This window comes from Oryx dammah, unplaced genomic scaffold, assembly GCF_014754425.2.
Source record: "Oryx dammah isolate SB20612 unplaced genomic scaffold, SCBI_Odam_1.1 HiC_scaffold_28, whole genome shotgun sequence".
Classification (NCBI taxonomy): Eukaryota; Metazoa; Chordata; class Mammalia; order Artiodactyla; family Bovidae; genus Oryx; species Oryx dammah.
The window spans coordinates 11,357,396-11,376,752 of NW_024070212.1; the positions used below are offsets into that span (position 1 = coordinate 11,357,396).

At 37.8% G+C, this 19,357-nt stretch overlaps 2 protein-coding genes across 2 annotated transcripts; both read left to right on the forward strand.

Annotated features, from left to right (window-relative positions):
* The first annotated feature begins 1,268 nt into the window (after positions 1-1,268).
* Positions 1,269-2,213, forward strand: LOC120855638 (olfactory receptor 10T2-like). The gene has a single exon (XM_040230181.1). It carries the CDS (start codon positions 1,269-1,271, stop codon positions 2,211-2,213), a length of 945 nt encoding a protein of 314 aa, XP_040086115.1.
* Positions 2,214-14,794: 12,581 nt separating this feature from the next.
* LOC120855441 (olfactory receptor 10T2) lies at positions 14,795-15,679 on the forward strand. Its single transcript, XM_040229905.1, has one exon. It carries the CDS (start codon positions 14,795-14,797, stop codon positions 15,677-15,679), a length of 885 nt encoding a protein of 294 aa, XP_040085839.1.
* Positions 15,680-19,357: the final 3,678 nt, after the last annotated feature.

Here is a 19,357-nt window from a genome sequence, read left to right on the forward strand (position 1 = left end):
TAAGAATGAATTTTCTTGTATCTTCAAAGAACAAATCAAGACCAAAGAGTGGAAGTTTTAAGGAGCCATAGTTCATCTCACAGTAAGGAGACTGGCCAATTAAGCCATCTAGCAAGAGAACAGTCTGCTTTGTGAGGTAATAGACTCCTTAACTAGAACTTGACTACTGTGATTGGACAACACATATTTAAAAGGTTTATAGAGTTAGGTGCACATTAGGAAAGAAGCCTCCAGTTCAGTTCAGTTCAGTCGCTCAGTCATGTCCAACTCTTTGTGACCCCATCAACAGCAGCACACCAGGCCTCCCTGTCCATTACCAACTCCCGGAGTCCACCCAAACCCATGTCCACTGAGTCAGTGATGTCACCCAACCATCTCAACCTCTGTCATCCCTTTCTCCTCCTGCCCTCAATCTTTCCCAGCATCAGGGTCTTTCCAAATGAGTCACTAGTGTAAAGGTTTTAGAATTATGTTATTCGTGAATCAAATCAGAGGTCTCCCACAGAAAATGGTGAGGCTTTCTGAGAACATTATGGAGGCATCAGAGATGGAGGCAGTGGTCAAGAGAGTGAAGGTGTCAGCCCAAGAATGGGCATGCTCTGAGCATGACTTGAGCTTTAGCTAGATTCTTAATCCCAAATTACCATGACAAGAGAAATCCCAATATATGAGGTCATTCTAAGCCCATCGCAAACGTTTCACAACTAATCATAAGCAAATAAATCTCAACACTTCAGTATATGTAAGCAAGCAGTATTTGTCTCAAGTATATGAGGGACTAGAGAAATGACTTTTCAATTGTTTTTTCTAGTTCATACTTTCATAAAATTACTTTGAAGATAGATGATTTCCAGGACTGTCACTCTCATGTGGGTTAAGCAAATGGTTTAATCTTTTTGAAATTCAGTTTCCATAAACTCACAGGTTTAGATGAGATGACTTTAAGATCATCTCTTGATTTAACACATTATGTATGAAGCTTCTATACCGAAAAGAAGACAGAGAAATGGAAACAACTTACAAAAATGAAAATAATGTCTTCAGATATCATTGAACTGGGGATTTTCTTATGCCACTACTCCTCAAGCCTACTGCTTTCCCCTTACCCCTTGATCAATGTGCTTAACTTGTTTGTTACTCATTTTTTCAGATCAGTATTGTCAATTTTGTAGAGAAACACAGACATGGTCTATTCCGGGGCATTCACTTTTGTCAAATTCATTCTTTTTGCCGGTTGTAGAATGTCTGAGTCTGATTTGCAGTGACCAATGAAAAGGCAGAACCAGAGCATGATCACCGAGTTCATCCTTATAGGCTTCTCCAACCTAGGGCATCTGCAGATCCTTCTCTTCTTTATCTTCCTCCTGGTCTACCTGACCACTCTGACGGCCAATGCCACCATCATGACGGTCATTCGTCTGGATCGGGCTTTGCACACTCCTATGTACTTCTTCCTCTTTGTCCTCTCCTGTTCTGAAACCTGCTACACCTTGGTCATTGTACCAAAAATGCTGACCAACCTGCTTTCCACAGCTCCAACTATTTCATTATCTGGGTGTGTGGCCCAGCTCTATTTCTTTGTGGGCTTGGCTTGTACCAACTGTTTCCTAATTGCTGTAATGGGCTATGATCGCTATGTTGCCATCTGCAACCCTCTCAACTACACACTCATTGTCAGCAGAGCCACCTGCACACAGCTGGTTTTAGCCTCAAGCTTCTGTGGTTTCCTCATCTCTGTGGTTGTCAACGTCCTGGTGTTTAGTATACCCTTCTGTGCCTCCAATCGGATTAACCACTTCTTCTGTGACATTTCCCCAGTCATAAAACTGGGCTGCACAGACACCAACCTGAAGGAAATGGTTATCTTCTTCCTCAGCATGCTGGTGTTGCTGATTCCCTTAGTGCTGATCTTTATCTCCTACGTCTTCATTGTTTCCACAATCCTCAAGATTTCCTCAGTAGAGGGGCAGCGTAAGGCCTTCACCACCTGTGCCTCCCACCTCACAGTGGTCATTGTCCACTATGATTGTGCTTCCTTTATCTACTTGAGGCCCACATCCCTGTACTCCTCAGATAAGGATCGGCTTGTGGCAGTGACCTATACAGTGATTACCCCACTACTTAACCCTCTTGTCTATACACTGAGAAATAAAGAAGTAAAGACAGCTCTAAAAAAGGTTCTCAGTAGGTACTTGCTTTCCAAAACTATATGAGTTGCTAAATCAGGAAAATTATATTCATGAAAATATCCAGGATAGGATGCCAATAAACATAGTTCTTGTTTAAAAAAGAAAACAAGGAAGAAGGTAGTGTTATTTTTATTGGAAAGACCTTTCTTTTGCCCTCTATTCACTGTAGAGGTTGTACCATTTGGTCTCCAGAAATTTATGTGAATGTGGCAACTTTCAAAGACTCAATCCATGTTATTATTGAACATTTAAAATGTCAGTTTTCTCATAAATACTATAAATACTGCATTATTTTTCTGAGAATGCCCAGTCTGTTAATATTCTCCCTACACTGAAGGAAACAGTAGAGAATGTTGTCTAAGTGTCTGAATGCTTCAGTATATTTTTTGAGGTAAAAGCAATATTTACAATAAAAATTATAGACAAAAAGAATAATTCATTTACGGAGAGATGAGTTCCATGAGGCTAATGGTAAAGCAGGAAACATGGATTTTGGAATCATAAAGACCTAGGTTTGAATACTGATTTGAATCATTGTCCAGCCAAAGGCCATGGGTCAGACTTAACCTCTCTCATGGTCAGTTATTCCCTATGTAACGTGACATTTTTAATGCCTTCTCACTTGGGCATGGTAAGAACTAAAGGAGTTAATAGATGCAAAACAATTTGGTGCTCTTCTGACAGAAAGCATTAAAAATTGCTAGTCTTTTCCCACCTCCCTTCATTTTCCTTTCTTTATTCCATAAACCAGGATTGCAATAATGTCAGTTGCAGTGTGAAATTGAGTTGACCATCCAAGAGTTCTTTTGTGAATCTGCCAATATGAGCAAAGTATTAAACTCTGTATTGTAGGAAAAGAGTAATAAACTATGGTTCCCTCTTTCTTTCATCCTTCGCTATAAGAAATAACCAAATGGTAATCACCTATATAGGTGGATTACACTTATTTGCATGACTATTTTTGTGGGTTTTGTTAAAGATATGTCTCAATAAAGCAACATAGCTTTATATGAACCTAATTTCTTAAGTGTTCATTTCTCAGCCTTCCAATTGAGCAACATGTAATAGGAGATCTTACTTGAGTATGTGGAGGGGACAAAAGTTGAAAGGTCATATAACATAGATCTAAAAATGTTTCCTGTGTGAGCATGTACCTATAACTTAAATTCTATAAAATGTAAATAAATAAAATGTTGCTTACATAAGAATTAAATCAAGAAATGCTTATGGTATATACAGCTTGTCTTTTTATGACTGGCTTATTTCATTTAGGGAAGAGAGAGTTGTTATTTAATGGTTACCATTTCAGATTCAAAAAATGGAAGCGTTCTGGAGATCTGTTTTATAACAATGTGAGTATAGTTCATACTACTGAACTACACACGTAAAAGTGGATAAGAGAAAATTTTATGTTATGTCTTTCTTACAATAAAAATAGCTCTTGTTATGTGTCAGCAGGTTATGTTATGGTTTGCTGTTCTGAGCTGGGCTCATCATGGTAACTCTGCTTCAAGTTTCACATTCGTTGGATTTGACCATTTTGGATAGGTTGGAATTAGATTTGCATCAGTTATTTTCATTCCAGATACCAGGTCTAAAAGGACTGGGAGAGTTCATCTAATGCTGGTAGCAGAAAACCTATAATGCATTTTAAAAATTAATTTATTTATTTTAATTGGAGGCCAATTAACTCACAATATTGTAGTGGGTTTTGCCATACATTGACATGAATCAGCCATGGGTGTACATGTATTCCCCATCCTGAACCCCTCTCCCACTTACCCCCCAATCCCATCCCTCAGGGTCATCCCAGTGTACCAGCCCTGAGCACCCTGTCTCATGTATCCAACCTGGCCTGGTGATCTGTTTCACATATAGTAATACACATGTTTCAATGCTATTCTCTCAAATCATCCCACCCTCACCTTCTCCCACAGAGTCCAGAAGTCTGTTCTTTACATCTCTGTCTCTTTTGCTGTCTTGCATATAGGGACATTGTTACCATCTTTCTAAATTCCATATATGTGCATTAATATACTGTATTGGTGTTTTTCTTTCTGACTTACTTCACTCTGTATAATAGGCTCCAGTTTCATCTACCTCATTAGAACTGACTCAAATGCATTCTTTTTAATAGCTGAGTAATATTCCATTGTGTATATGTACCATGGCTTTCTTATCCATTCATCTGCTGATAGACATCTAGGTTGCTTCTATGTCCTGGCTATTGTAAACAGTGCTGCAATGAACATTGGGGTACACGTATCTCTTTCAATTCTGGTTTTCTCAGTGTGTATGCTCAGCAGTGGGATTGCTGGGTCATATGGCAGTTCTATTGTCAATTTTTTAAGGACTCTCCACACTATTCAGTAGTGGCTGTACTATTTTGCATTCCCACCAACAGTGTAAGAGGGTTCCTTTTTCTCTGCATCCTCTCCAGCATTTATTGAAAAAATCTGCAATTCACTTTTTGAACAAGTGGCTCAGATGGTAAAGAATCTCTCTGTAGGAGACCTGGGTTCAATCCTTGGGTCTGGAAGATCCCCTGGAAAAGGGAAATGCTACCACTTCAGTATTCTCACCTGGATAGATCCATGGACAGAGGGGCCTGGTAGGCTACAGTCCATGGTGTCTCAAAGAGTCAGACACAACTGAATGGCTAATACTTTGAAACTGGCAAACTACCCCTCTGCCTGTATTTCATTGGCTAACATAAATCCCAGTCAGTTCAGTTCAGTTGCTCAGCCATGTCTGACTCTGTGCTACCCCATGGACTGCAGCATGCCAGACTTCCCTGTCCATCATCAACTCCCAGAGCTTGCTCAAACTCAAGTCCATCAGGTCGGTGATGCCATCCAACCATCTCATCCTCTGTCATCCCCTTCTCCTACCACCTTCAATCTTTCCCAGCATCAGGGTCTTTTCTAATGAGTCAGCTCTTCACATCAGATGGCCAAAGTATTGGAGCTTCAATGAACATTCAGGACTGATCTCCTTAAGGATGGACTGGTTGGTTCTCAAAAGTCTTCTCCAACACCACAGATCAAAAGCATCAATTTTTCAGCTCTCAGCTATTTTTATGATCCAAATCTCACATCCATACTGAAAAAAAAAAAAAACAAAAAACATAGCTTTGACTAGATGGACCTTTGACGGCAAAGTAATGTCTCTGCTTTTTGATATGTTGTCTACGTTGGTCATAGCTTTTCTTCCAAGGAGCAAGCGTCTTTTAATTTCATGGCTTCAGTCACCATCTGCAATGATTTTGGAGCCTAAGAAAAGAAAGTTTGTCACTGTTTCCACTGTTTCCCCATTTATTTGCCATGAAGTGATGGGACCAGATGCCATGATCTTCATTTCTTGAATGTTGAGTTTTAAGCCAGCTTTTCACTCTCCTCTTTCACTTTCATCAAGAGGCTTTTTAGTTCCTCTTCACTTTCTACCATAAGTGTGATGTCATCTGCCTATCTGAGGTTATTAATATTTCTCCAGGCAGTCTTGATTCCAACAATGTTTCATCCAGCCTTGCATTTTGCATGATATACTCTGCATATAAGTTAAATAAGCAGGGTGACAAAATACAACCTTGATGTACTCCTTTCAAAATTTGGAACCAACCAATTGTTCCATGTCCGGTTCTAACTGTTGCTGCTTGACCTGCATACAGATTTCTCAGGAGGCAGATAAGGTGGTCTGGTATTCCCATCTGTTTAAGAATTTTCCACAATTTGTTGTGATCCACACAGTCAAAGGCTTTGGTGTAGGCAATAAAACAGTTGATGTTCCTCTGGAACACTCTTGTTTTTTGGATGATCAAATGGATGTTGGCAATTTGATCCCTGGTTCCTCTGCCTTTTCTAAATTCAGATTGAACATGTGGAAGTTCTTGTTTTACATACTGTTGGAGCCTCACTTGAAGAATTTTGATAGCATGTGACATGAATGCAATTGTGTTGTAGTTTGAGCATTCTTTGGAAAAACCTTTCTTTGGGATTGGAATGAAAACTGACCTTTTCCAGTCCTGTGGCCACTGCTGAGTTTTCCAAGTTTGCTGGCATATTCAGTGCAACACTTTCACAGCATCCTCTTTTAGGATTTGAAGTAACTCAACTGGAATTTTATCACCTCCACTAGCTTTGTTCATAATGATGCTTCCTAAAGGCCTACTTGACTGTGCATTCCAGGATATTTGGCTCTAGGTAAATGATCACACCACCGTGGTTACCTGGGTCATTAAGATCTTTTTTTGTGTAGTTTTTCTGTGTATTCTTGCCACCTCTTCTTAATCTCTTCTTCTTCTTTTAGGTCCATACCATTTCTGTCCTTTAGGTAGTTCCATCTTTGCATGAAATGTTCCCTTGAAATCTCTAATTTTCTTGATGAGATCTCTGGTCTTTCCCATTCTATTGTTTTCCGCATTGCTTTGCATTGATCACTGAGGAAGTTTTCTTTATTTCTCCTTGCTATTCTTTGGAACTCTGCATTCAGATGGGTATATCTTTCCTTTTCTCCTTTGCCTTAACTTGTCTTCTTTTCTCAGATATTGTCTCCTCGGACAACCATTTTCCCTTTTTGTACTTCTTTTTCTTGGCATTAAATCCCAAAACCAAGCCCCAAATTCTGTGGTTGAGAATTATACTCTGCATCTAAAAGCAGCAAGTGCAAAGTCACAGAGCAGAAGGGGAAAAGATCTCTTGCTGAAAATTTAATCTACAACAATGAACTATGACCCAGCAATTCCACTGCTTGTGTAGACTAGATTAAAAAGAGTCATATGTTGCTAAACTTGCTGGGGTTGGGTAGTATCAGTTTTCTAACTTTTTTCCTATCTCAATATGTTTTTAAATGAAGATTTAATTTTTCTTCAAATGCAGTGAAGACAACATATCAGGAAGCAATTGCCATTGGAAAGATAGTTAATTGCACACAGTTCCCAAGAGAAGATAGGACATGCCTTGCTTAGGACAAGAGAATAGTGTAAGGGCCTGAAAAAACAGACAAGGAAGCTTCCCAGATGGCTCAGTGGGTAAACAATTCACTTGCAATGCAGGAGACACAGGTTCTATCCCTGGATTAGGTAGATGCCTTAGAGAAGGAAATGGCAACCCACTCTAGTATTCTTGCCTGGAAAATCCCATGGACAGAGGAGCCTGAGAGACTACAGCCCAAGAGATTCACAAAGAGCACATTAACTCATTAGGGGCTATGGGTTCTGGATTGATTAGTTTGCATACGAAAGACTTGCTCTAAAGAAAGTCCTTTGTTATCTCCAGGAATTGGAAAATTCTAACCCTAGTTAGGAAGAGCAGTCCCTCCTTGATAACTGATATTCCAAAAGGCCATCAAAGCTGATCAAAGGAGTCAAAATATCTGACACAGCACCTAGAAAATATCATTAATATGCAGTATATGTCAGTATTCTAAATATTTTGCCTTTGCATGTAAACTTTACAGTCAGTTTTGATATCCCACAAAATAACTTGCTGGAATTTTTACTGGGATTGCATTAAATCTACAGATCAGTCTGAGAACTGATGTCTTAACAAAATTCAATCTTCCTATCCACATAGACTATTTCTCCATGTATTGAGATTGTCGACTACAAATTGGCACTTGCCAAGAGCATTGCCAGCACCTGGACAACAAGGGCATTTGCCATCTGCCTCTGTGGAGACTGAATCCTGTGTTGCTGTAGCTGTTGACTTTAACACCCCTGAGGGAGTTCAGGGTGAAGTGAGGCACTCTGTTCTTCAGGGAATCTTGTGGAACATGTCTTTAGATATTTTCAGGAACTGATTTCATGATCCCAATCTTTGCATCTCTTGATATCTAGAAAAGCACTAAATCCCTTCATCAGCTCCTCATGACTAGCAGAAAATCTTTTGTAAAATGAGTGCTTAATTGCATTGAACTACCCTGAACTACCCCTTCCCCAAAATCACATATTGATCTTCCCCCACTGCATTTTTGGAGCAATCTCTTAAAACTAACTGAGGTGCTGTCTCCAGGGCTGCAATCCTCATTTTGCACCAAATAAAACTTAACTCACAACTCTCAAATTGTGCATCTTGTTTTAGTTGACAAGATCTTTAATATCTTTCACTAATATTTTATAATTTCCTCATAAAGGTCTTGTACATATTTTGTAATTTATCCCTAAGCATTTCTCTTTTTAACTGCTAATATGAATGATTTGTATTTTTAATTTCAAATTCCAACTGTCTATTGCTGATATATAGAGGAAAGTGAACTTTTATATAGCAATGTTATTATAATCTTGCCTTTTTAGTTTCAGAAGGGTTTTATGGTTTTGGTTTTGATTTTGGTTTGTTGTGGGGTTTTTTGACTGTCTGTTTTCGCCTATTCTTGAGAGTTTCTTTGTAGGCCATCATGTCATCTATGTACTCTTGTACATCACTTTCACTTTCCACTTTCATGCACTGGAGAAGGAAATGGCAACCCACTCCGGTGTTCTTGCCTGAAGAATCCCAGGGACGGGGGAGCCTGGTGGGCTGCCGTCTATGGGGTCGCACAGAGTCGGACACGACTGAAGAGATGGAGCAGCAGCAGCAGCATGTCATCTATGAAGAGAGCCAGTTTTATTTCTTCTTTCTTTTGATTTTTTCCTTCTGTTTTTATTTTTATAATTTCTATAATGTATTCCATAAGCTGAATCTGGATTTGTATCTGACAGATTCTTAGAAGCACTACCAATTTAAATGCTTTATACGTTAAATCCAGAGCTGAGGTTTCTTGAGTTAAGTGATGATGCAATTTTGAGATGCAAATCAGAATGAGGGCCTACCAGTTACAACCTTTCATAAGTGAATCTATTTTCACCACCTTGACCATATCTCCTGTCAGCCTTGAGACAACTCCCATCAGAACCTCCCACAGTGAGCTAAAGGACGGGCTTAACTCTGTTTTGTTTATCTTAAGGTGTCCTTTCTCAGAGTCCCAGCTTAAAGCAGATCTACTGTTTGACTCCCTATTTTGGTGGGTCTTGAACCTTAATTTCTGTCTGCCTCACCCTGTGATTCCCTCATATCACTAGCTGGATTTGTAATTCCTTCCAGATAAATAAATGTCCTCAGTGTAAAAGACATTTTTAGTACTTCATTTTTCTCAGGATTCTTACTTTCTCTCAGATTATGACCTAGAAGTTCCTACAATGCTTTCAGTTGATAAATATGCATTAAGGAAATTTTTTAAATATTCCCCAGCAATTTCAGTTGTTTTCAGAAAGAACATTTGTTTAAATAACCAGAGTATTCAATAGAAGAAATAGAAATTCTCAGCAATCCTCTTCAGTCTTTTTTCTTTGAATATCCTAGGTTTAGTCATTCAGTAGTTTCTACTTAGCTTTCTTATTCTCAGTATTTTTATTCATAACTCATTAGTCAAATCTTAGCCCTGGTTATGTTTAAGAAGATATTCACTGTGAGGTGCTCGTCTTTCTAGCTATGCTGTCTCTTCACTGACACATGCTTCAGTTCAGTTCAGTTCAGTTGCTCAGTCGTGTCCAACTCTTTGCAACCCCATGAATCACAGCACGCCAGGCCTCCTTGTCCATCACCATCTCCTGGAGTTCACTCAAACTCACGTCCATCGAGTCGGTGGTGCCATCCAGCCATCTCATCCTCTGTTGTCCCCTTCTCCTCCTGCCCCCAATCCCTCCCAGCATCAGAGTCTTTTCCAATGAGTCAACTCTTCGCATGAAGTGGCCAAAGTACTGGAGTTTCAGCTTCAGCATCATTCCCTCCAAAGAAATCCCAGGGCTGATTTCCTTCAGAATGGACTGGTTGGATTCCTTGCAGTCCAAGGGACTCTCAAGAGTCTTCTCCAACACCACAGTTCAAAAGCATCAATTCTTCGGCGCTCAGCTTTCTTCACAGTCCAAATTGAAGAAAGTAGGGAAAACCACTAGGTCATTCAGGTATGACCTAAATCGAATCCCTTATGATTATACAGTAGAAGTGTGAAATAGGTTTAAGAGACTAGATCTGATAGATAGAGTGCCTGATGAACTATGGACTGAGGTTCCTGACACTGTACAGGAGCCCGGGATCAAGACCATCCTTGTGGAAAAGAAGTGCAAAAAGCAAAATGGCTGTCTGGGGAGGCCTTACAAATAGCTGTGAAAAGAAGGGAAGCGAAAAGCAAAGGAGAAAAGGAAAGATATACCCATTTGAATGCAGTGTTCCAAAGAATAGCAAGGAGAGATAAGAAAGCCTTCCTCAGCGATCAATGCAAAGAAATAGAGGAAAACTATCTTGCAAAAAAATAGAATAGGAAAGGCTAGAGATCTCTTCAAAAAAATTAGAAATACCAAGGAAACATTTCATGCAAAGATGGGCTCAATAAAGGACAGAAATGGTATGGACACATGCTTCAGTATGCCTCTTATTATACACAGTTTCACTACTCTGCTATATTAGATGGATTCATGTAATTTATTTATCTTTGTATCACTGTAATATTTAACAGTGCTTTTCAAAGAACAGCACTCAATGAATGGTCACTGAATAAAAGTTATTTCCTTATAATAATTCCTTTAAGGGAACTAATAAATCCAGTTGTCTGAGTTTTTATTCAGTATATGCTTTTTCCAGTAGTCATGTGCAATCTGACAGTTGGACCATAAAGAAGAATTGATGCTTTTGAATTGTAGTGCTGGAGAAGACTCTTGAGAGTCCCTTAGACAGCAAGGAGATCAAACCAGTCAACCCTAAATGAATCAATACTGAATATTCATTGGAAAGACTTATGCTGAAGCTGAAGCTCCAATAATTTGGTCACCTGATGCAAAGAGCCAACTCATTGGAAAAGCCCTTGGTGTTGGGAAAGATTGAGGGCAGGAGGAGAAGGGGATGACAGAGGATGAGATGGTTGGATGGCATAACTGAGTCAATGCACATGCATTTGAGCAAACTCCAGAAGCTAGTAAAGGACAGAAAAGCATGGCACCCTGTACTCTGTGGGGTTGCAAAGAATCAAACATGATTTAGTGACTGAACAACAAATTAGGTATAAAAGCAAGACACAGCCTACCAGTGTAATCCCCCAAAGTGCCAAACATACCTACATTCACCAACCCCTGTCTTCATGTTTTATGCTTTATCAAATCAACCTTCAAGTAAATCTGCAGGTTGGTGAGCTTGGTTTCTCTTGGCATATCAGTGTTTTGAAAACTTTCTATCTGAAAGCAACTCCCTTATGCCAAAAGAATTCTTATTTACATTTTTCATGCTTTGCCCAAATAGAATTTTTTTCAATCTATATTATTCTCTTCTGATATTAGATAAGATGTTCTTGTCCAAGTTTAGTCATTTATCTTTTGCTTTAGCTCTCCTTGTCTCAGAGGGCCCCAGTTCTTGGAATCCCAGAAGGCTATAAATACTCTCCAACCTAATTACAGACTCTGAATTGACATATGAATAGAGACTGGGCTAATTTCAGCTTCTTATTTAAGACTTAAAAAGGTTAAGATATCTAAGTGTCCAAATAAACCCATTATGAAATGTTTCAGCAAATTTTTTCCTAATCATTTACTCCTTTAGGACAGATGACATTACTTTTACAAGTAAACTTCTACTGCTGCCTCTTTCCACGTTCAAAAGACCTACAAGACTGTGAGTCCTCAAAATCAAAGTCATATGTCAACTTCCTTGATCATTTGAATGTAAGTGGGTGAGTGTAATCTCTCTATCAGTTACTACCTGAAGAAGAAACTGTTTTCCACCAAGGATTTCAGATTTGAATGCATTTGCATCATCGTTTTTAGTATTATGAGAAAGATTTTATACCAGAGTCAATTTTTCTAACAAAAATATATGCTATTTTTCTTAAAATAAAACAAGCTTTTTACTCCTATTGAGTCTGCATATACACATAAATGGAAACATATATACACATATACCATGCCCTATATGAAATTTAAAAACTGAGAAATCAAGCAATAAAAGTAATTAGGGGGTAGGAAAGCTCATCCTCATAGGTTTATTAAAAAAAAAATAATTTGGGGAATAATAAAAATATAATGAATAATATGGATTATAGTAAAAGAACAAAGAACACATTCTAGATAAAAATCATAGTAGATGAAAAAAACTAAAGGAGAGGGGGATTCAGGATTGGGAACTCATGTACACCCATGGTGGATTCATGTCAATGTATGGCAAAACCAATACAGTATTGTAAAGTGAAAAAAAAAACTAAAGGAGAATTAAAGGAGAAGCTAAGGGAGAATTTAAGAATATCATTATTTGTTATTATGTTTTGTTTAGAGTCTATTATGTGTCCCAAACTGTGGTGGAGGCAGCAGATCATTTGGGATATGTTGTTATTGGTCCCTTTCCCCAAAGAAACAATCTACAGAGGGATATGATATAGATAAATGGATGATAGATAGACAGGTAGAAAATAAGAGGTATAAATTAATTCTAAAAATACAAAAGATGGTATCTAACCCATACTCCATACCAGTATGATTTTAAGATCTCTAAGTGTTATGAAGAGAATGAGCATTTATACGGATTCTAGCAGAGAAGGTATATTGAAAAACATGGGACATGACAGAGATTTGGATATAGAAAACAACAATCTATATAAGTATGTGAAACAGCAGGAGAGAAAATATAAAAGCAGTAATATGATTGGGGCCAAGAGTGAAGTCTTCCTTAAATATAACTAAATTCTTATTTGAATTACTGAAAGAGGAGCTGATGATTTAGCAGGAAATTGAAAACAGTCTGATTCACAAAACTGTGATAAAATTAAGCAACATCTTCTTGTTTTTTCCCATCTTTGAATCTTTGAATGTATTTACCATATCTTTAACTTACCAATTTTCTTATTCCTTTTGTTCTTTTTTTTTTTAATGCTCCTAATCTAAGGCATAGAAATAATAAATTTCAAGTATAAAATTTGATAATTTAAGAACATTAGGTAATTAAAATTAGACTATTCTAGAAAATTCAAAAATAGTAAAATGAGTTTTACTTGAACAAGCAACATAAGATCATGCTTTAGTCTCTTGGAAAGTGTGGGGCAGATTTTCTTCCAGCAAGGTAAAGAATAAATGGCATAAAATGTGATAGGAAGGAATTGGTTTAAATGTTAGAAGACATACAGTGATATATGTCAATTGTATTTTAATAAAGCTGGGAAAAAGAATTTTGAAAATACATAAAAAGTAAATGTAAGGAAATAAAACTACCCATGATTGTCTTACTTCTGGATATAACACAAGCAATATTTTATTTCCTTCCAACATTCATCTCAATATGCCTATGTATATTTTATATATATGAGAGATGGTATAGAAATAAAATGTGATTCTACTTTAAAATACAAGTTAGAAGACTTGGATTCTGGTACTGGCTGTATTACTTCAGCATATTATTTATTACTCTTATATTCTATTGAGGTCAAAAAAATTTTAGCCCATGATAAACTAGAAACTACCCCACTCCAGTACTCTTGCCTGGAAAATCCCATGGATGGAGGAGCCTGGGGGGCTGCAGTCCATGGGGTCGTGAAGAGTCGGACATGACTGAGCGACTTCACTTTCACTTTTCACTTTCATGCATTGGAGAAGGAAATGGCAACCCACTCCAGTGTTCTTGCCTGGAGAATCCCAGGGACAGCGGAGTCTGTGGGGTCGCACAGAGTTGGACATGACTGAAGTGACTTAGCAACAGCAGCAGCGTACTACATGCTAGGTATTCAGCTATTAATAAAAAATATTACCTTTGCCTATTAAAAGTTTATAATCTAGAGAAAGCCAAACATATAAGGAGATGAGCTCAACTCCTTACATTGAATGCAGAGATAAAAATGTTCACAGGTCACTCTGCTCAAGAGAGGGTATTTAGTGCCCCTGCATTAGCTACAGAAGGGAGACAAAACACTTGTGCTATCAACTGGGTTGTGAAGGACAAACTGATGTAGCTTACATAAAACATCTTGTTTTCTGCCCTGTCTGATGCAAAGGAAAAGGGTTACATTAGCAGGAATGTGGAGCTATCTAACTGAAGGAACCATGGCAGGATGAATAGTGAATGTATGCAGTTTGTCACATCAAACAACTCTTTTATTTTATAGCCATTAAAATAGCTAACAAGCTTGATGATGTTGAGTGCTGCAGGTAGTAAGTCTGAGTTCTCCTGAATTTTTGAACCTGACTCTCAAAATTGAAAATGACTAGGGCTCTGAATGACTTAAGACTACAAGATAATGTGAAATCCCAGAGACGGTCTCTTCTCTTTTCCTTCACCCTAACACATTTTGGCTATTGAAGACTCAAGGTGCATTCCCGTTGCTCCCTTCCTTCCTTCCATTATCCTAGCCTCAGTCTTCCTACTGACTCTATACGTTGTCTATGCTAGTTTGATTATGATGGATACTGAGCATCAAAGTGGCTGCATTGGTAGAAAAATGAAAAAAAATTGATAGAGAATAAAAAATAGATTATGGAAATTGAATATGGAAACTTCAGAACAGAAATATTTTCAAAATTGTAACAGGGATAGTGCAGTATCAAGAATAGGAGATATGGAAAACAAAGGATACACGTAAACAATGCAAATGACATAAGCCCATGGATGAGGGTATCCACCAAAGTGCTGCTTTTTGTCACCTTCCTCCTTCTGTACTTGACCATCCTAATGGCCAATGCAACCATCATGACTGTTATCCGCTTCAGCAGGACTTTACACACTCCCATGTATGGTTTCCTATTCATCCTTTCCTTTTCTGAGTCTTGCTACACTTTCGTCATCATCCCTCAGCTGCTGGTCCACTTGCTTTCAACCATCAAGACTATCTCTTTCATAGCCTGTGCCACCCAGCTCTTCTTCTTCCTTGGCTTTGCCTGTACCAACTGCTTTCTCATTGCTGTGATGGGATATGATCGTTATGTGGCAATTTGCCACCCCCTGAGGTACACACTTATCATGAACAAAAGGCTAGGTTTGGGGTTGGTATCTCTGTCAACAGTCACAGGTTTCTTTATTGCTTTGGTGGCCACCAATCTCATATGTGGCATGCATTTTTGTGGCCCAAACAGGGTCAACCACTATTTCTGTGACATGGCACCAGTTATTAAGTTAGCCTGCACAGACACTCATGTAAAAGAACTAGCTCTGTTCAGCCTCAGCATCCTGGTAATCATGGTGCCTTTTCTGCTAATTCTCATATCCTATGGCTTCATCGTTAACACCATCCTGAAGATCCCCTCGGCTGAGGGCAAGAGGAAAGCATTTGCCACCTGTGCCTCACACCTCACCGTGGTCTTTGTCCACTATGGCTGTGCCTCCATCATATACCTTCGGCCCAAATCCAAGTCTGCTTCAGACAAAGACCAGTTAGTGGCAGTGACCTACACAGTGGTTACTCCCCTACTTAATCCTCTTGTCTACAGTCTCAGGAACAAGGAGGTGAAGACTGCACTGAAAAGAGTTCTGGGAATACCTGTGGCAACCAAGTGACCTAATGAAAAATGGCAAAATTAACTAGAGAAGTCACAGAAGTCAAAGGCATGAAAATTTCTTTGTCTTTTCATCAGTTCAATCATGATATGGATATTATTTCCAACAACTAAGAGCACTGTTGCCTTTTTCTTTTCTCCTATTTCAGAAGAACTGCAAATCAATCTACATGCTAAATTATCTGATGCCTGTTCCTTTTCATAAAGACACATGTGGCAAAAAGAGAAAAACATAATATTTTTTTCAAGGGAAAACACAATACTCAAAATGAAAGTTGGCTAAAGTTTGCTTGTCTAGTTAGATAGAGAGAATGGGATGTGAAGTTATTAGAAGCATCCTATCTAGGATGCCAGCATTCACCATATAGCACCATGTATCAGGTTCTGTGAAAAGTAGAAAAATCAAGATGAATACATTGATAATTTATGGAGGTGTAAAAGTGAGTAGGTAGAAAAATAAAAAACGCATGTACACCCGTGATGGATTCATGTCAATGTATGGCAAAACCAATACAGAATTGTAAAGTAAATAAATAAATAAATAAATAAGAAAAGAAAATGATGAATCAGATCTATTAAAAGAATTTGAATAAAGAATCATGTATACCAAAAGGACAAATATTTATTTCTTCTGGGAAAAAAATGGAATAAACAACTTGATAAGAAAGAAAAGGAAACTTGAACTAGATTTTAAATGAGGAACAAGATTTCAATCCAAAGAAAATGGATTTTTCAGTGAAAAAAAACATTGGTTGATGTTATCAATGTTGTAGATTTTCTTCAAAATCTAGAATTTTATTATGTTAGAAATTAAATATATTTCACTTTTCGTTTGTAGTTTTCCTTTGTTTTTATAATGATTTGTTTTTTCAGTGCATTAGTTTTTTTAATAATGAATTTAAGCAATAATAACATCTTTACATTTGCTAATACAGAGGAATATAATACTATGGAGAGGCAGAAGTGGCCCTAATATCTCAATTAACCAACTCTACAATGGTCATAATGCAAAACTTACATGTATCTAATATTTTATTGTAACATTTGAGCAGCAAATACTAAACAATTGATTTTAAATTTCAACTCTATTGATTTCAAGCCATATGATTTGAAATAAAACATTTCAGTCTATTGAAACTGATGTGCTCTAAATTTTTTTATCTGGACAACTGAGATTTTTTTGAGTGAATATGTAGATTATATAATGAGAACAGTGTTTCTTGTTGGGAGAATCAATTGCTATGAATTAGACCCTTTATCTAGCCCATACTAGAATAAAAATATCCTAATTTGTTAAAATTATAGAGCATCACACAAAGGAAAAACTATGCTATTGTTAATTATGTGACTGTGAAAATTATATACTAATAAGGAAAATCTTCTTATAATGCAAGTTGACCAGCATCCTCTATTCCCTCTATAATGCATTCTGGCTGATTCCCATGGCACAATAAACACTCATGGCTATTAGTTTCTAGTGTACCTGCTGCATGTTTCAGCTCTCCCAAGTTAAATCACATACGTTTGTTCTCAAGACCATTATGATGGTTGTATTCATTATAGTACTTACTCCACTTGAGAAATATAATTTTGTACCATGTAGTTTGGGGAAAAATGATGCAAAAAAAGATTATCTATTTCTAATACAAGGTTAAATGTTTTGGAAAGATTAAATATGAGGAAAAAATCACAGAATAAAACAAAATCATAAAAATCTAGAATCATTATTTAGATTTTAGATTATTTTGCAAGTGTCTCTAAGTTCCTGTTCATCGAGAGGGTGGGATGATTTGGGAGAATGGCACTGAAACAAGTACAATATCATATAAGAAACAAATTGCCAGTCTAGGTTCAATGCAGGATACAGGACTCTTGGAGCTGGTGCACTGGGATGACCCAGGGAGATGGTATGGGGAGGGAGGTGGGAGGGGAGTTCAGGATTGGGAACACATGTACACCCGTGGCGGATTCATGTTGATGTATGGCAAAACCAATACAGTATTGTAAAGTAAAATAAAGTAAAAAAAAAAAAAAACAACTATGGGCTGTCTTATACTAGATGTGCTCTGAAGAACTCCAATCATGTAGTCTATTAATTAAATACCTTAACCCTAAATGAAAATATTTAAAAATATTTATATATTTAAGAATATTGAAATAAAATTTTAAAATATTTAAGATTAAATTCAACAGTTGAGGTGGGAGACATACATAAAAACTACCAACCATTGTCAAAAAATTAAATAAAATTTTAATAAATGAGGTATCTATGTTATGGGTTGGAACACTCAATACCATTAGCTCAGAGCTAACTCTGAGCAAATAGATCTATAGATTCAGGGTAATTCCTATCAACTCTCAGATTTTTTTCTATAAAAATTGACAAACTAATCATAAAATGTATATAGAAAGGAATCAAGATAGCCAAAATAATTGTGGGGAATAAAGTAAAATGTATAATGTATGCTTTCTGACTTTAAAGCTTAATCTAAATATTCAGTGATCTAGATAGAAAGTATCGCATTTGTCTATAGTTAGACATATAGACAATGGGTAGAACCAAGAGTCAGAAAATATACACTTCAGAAGGCACCATTACGAAAACATAAAAGAACATCACACATAGAGAAAAATATATTTGCAAAACATATCAGATGGGCTTTGTATCCAAAATAAATAAATAATGTTTACAATGAAGTAATAAGAGAAACATGGCATTTTAAAAATGTGTGAAGACTTTCAGTAGCACAACTGAGTACTTCTGTCGTGTCTAACTCTTTGCAGCTCTATGGACGGCAGCCCTCCAGGCTCCTCTCCGTGGGATTCTCCAGGCAAGAACGCTGGAGTGGTTTGCCATGCCCTACTCCAGGGAATCTTTCCAACCCAGGGATCGAACACATTCCCTTATGTCTGCTACATTTGCAGGAGGATTCTTTACCACTAGCGCCACCTGGAAAGCCCAACTTTTGGTAGATGTTTCATCAAACTATATTAGTACATAATAGATACATGAAAATGCATTTAAGATCATTAGTAACTCAGTTGTGTCCAACTCTTTGTGACCCCATGGACTGTAGCCTACCAGGCTCCTCTATCCATGGAATGTCCCAGCAAGGACACTGAAATGTGTTGCTATTTCCTTCTCGAAGGGATCTTCCAACACAGGGATCAAACCTGAGTCTCCTGCACTGGCAGGTGTATTTTTTACCACTGAGCTACCAGACAGACACTAAAAGGTGCTGGTAGGGATATAGAGAGACTGAAACCTTCACATATTGGTGTGGGAGTGTAAAATTATGCATATTTTTGTAAACAGTTTGACAGCTTCGTCTACAGGTAAGAATAAACTTCAGTTCAGTTCAGTTCAGTTGCTTACTTGTGTCCGACTCTTTGCGACCCCATGAATCGCAGCACGCCAGGCCTCCCTGTCCATCACCAACTCCCGGAGTTCACTCAGACTCACGTCCATCGAGTCCGTGATGCCATCCAGCCATCTCATCCTCTGTCGTCCCCTTTTCCTCCTGCCCCCAATCCCTCCCAGCATCAGAGTCTTTTCCAATGAGTCAACTCCTCGCATGAGGTGGCCAAAATACTGGAGAATAAACTTACCAAATGGCATTGCTAGGAATACACCAAAAATAAGTGAATACTATCTACACAAACACTTTTATATGAAGGT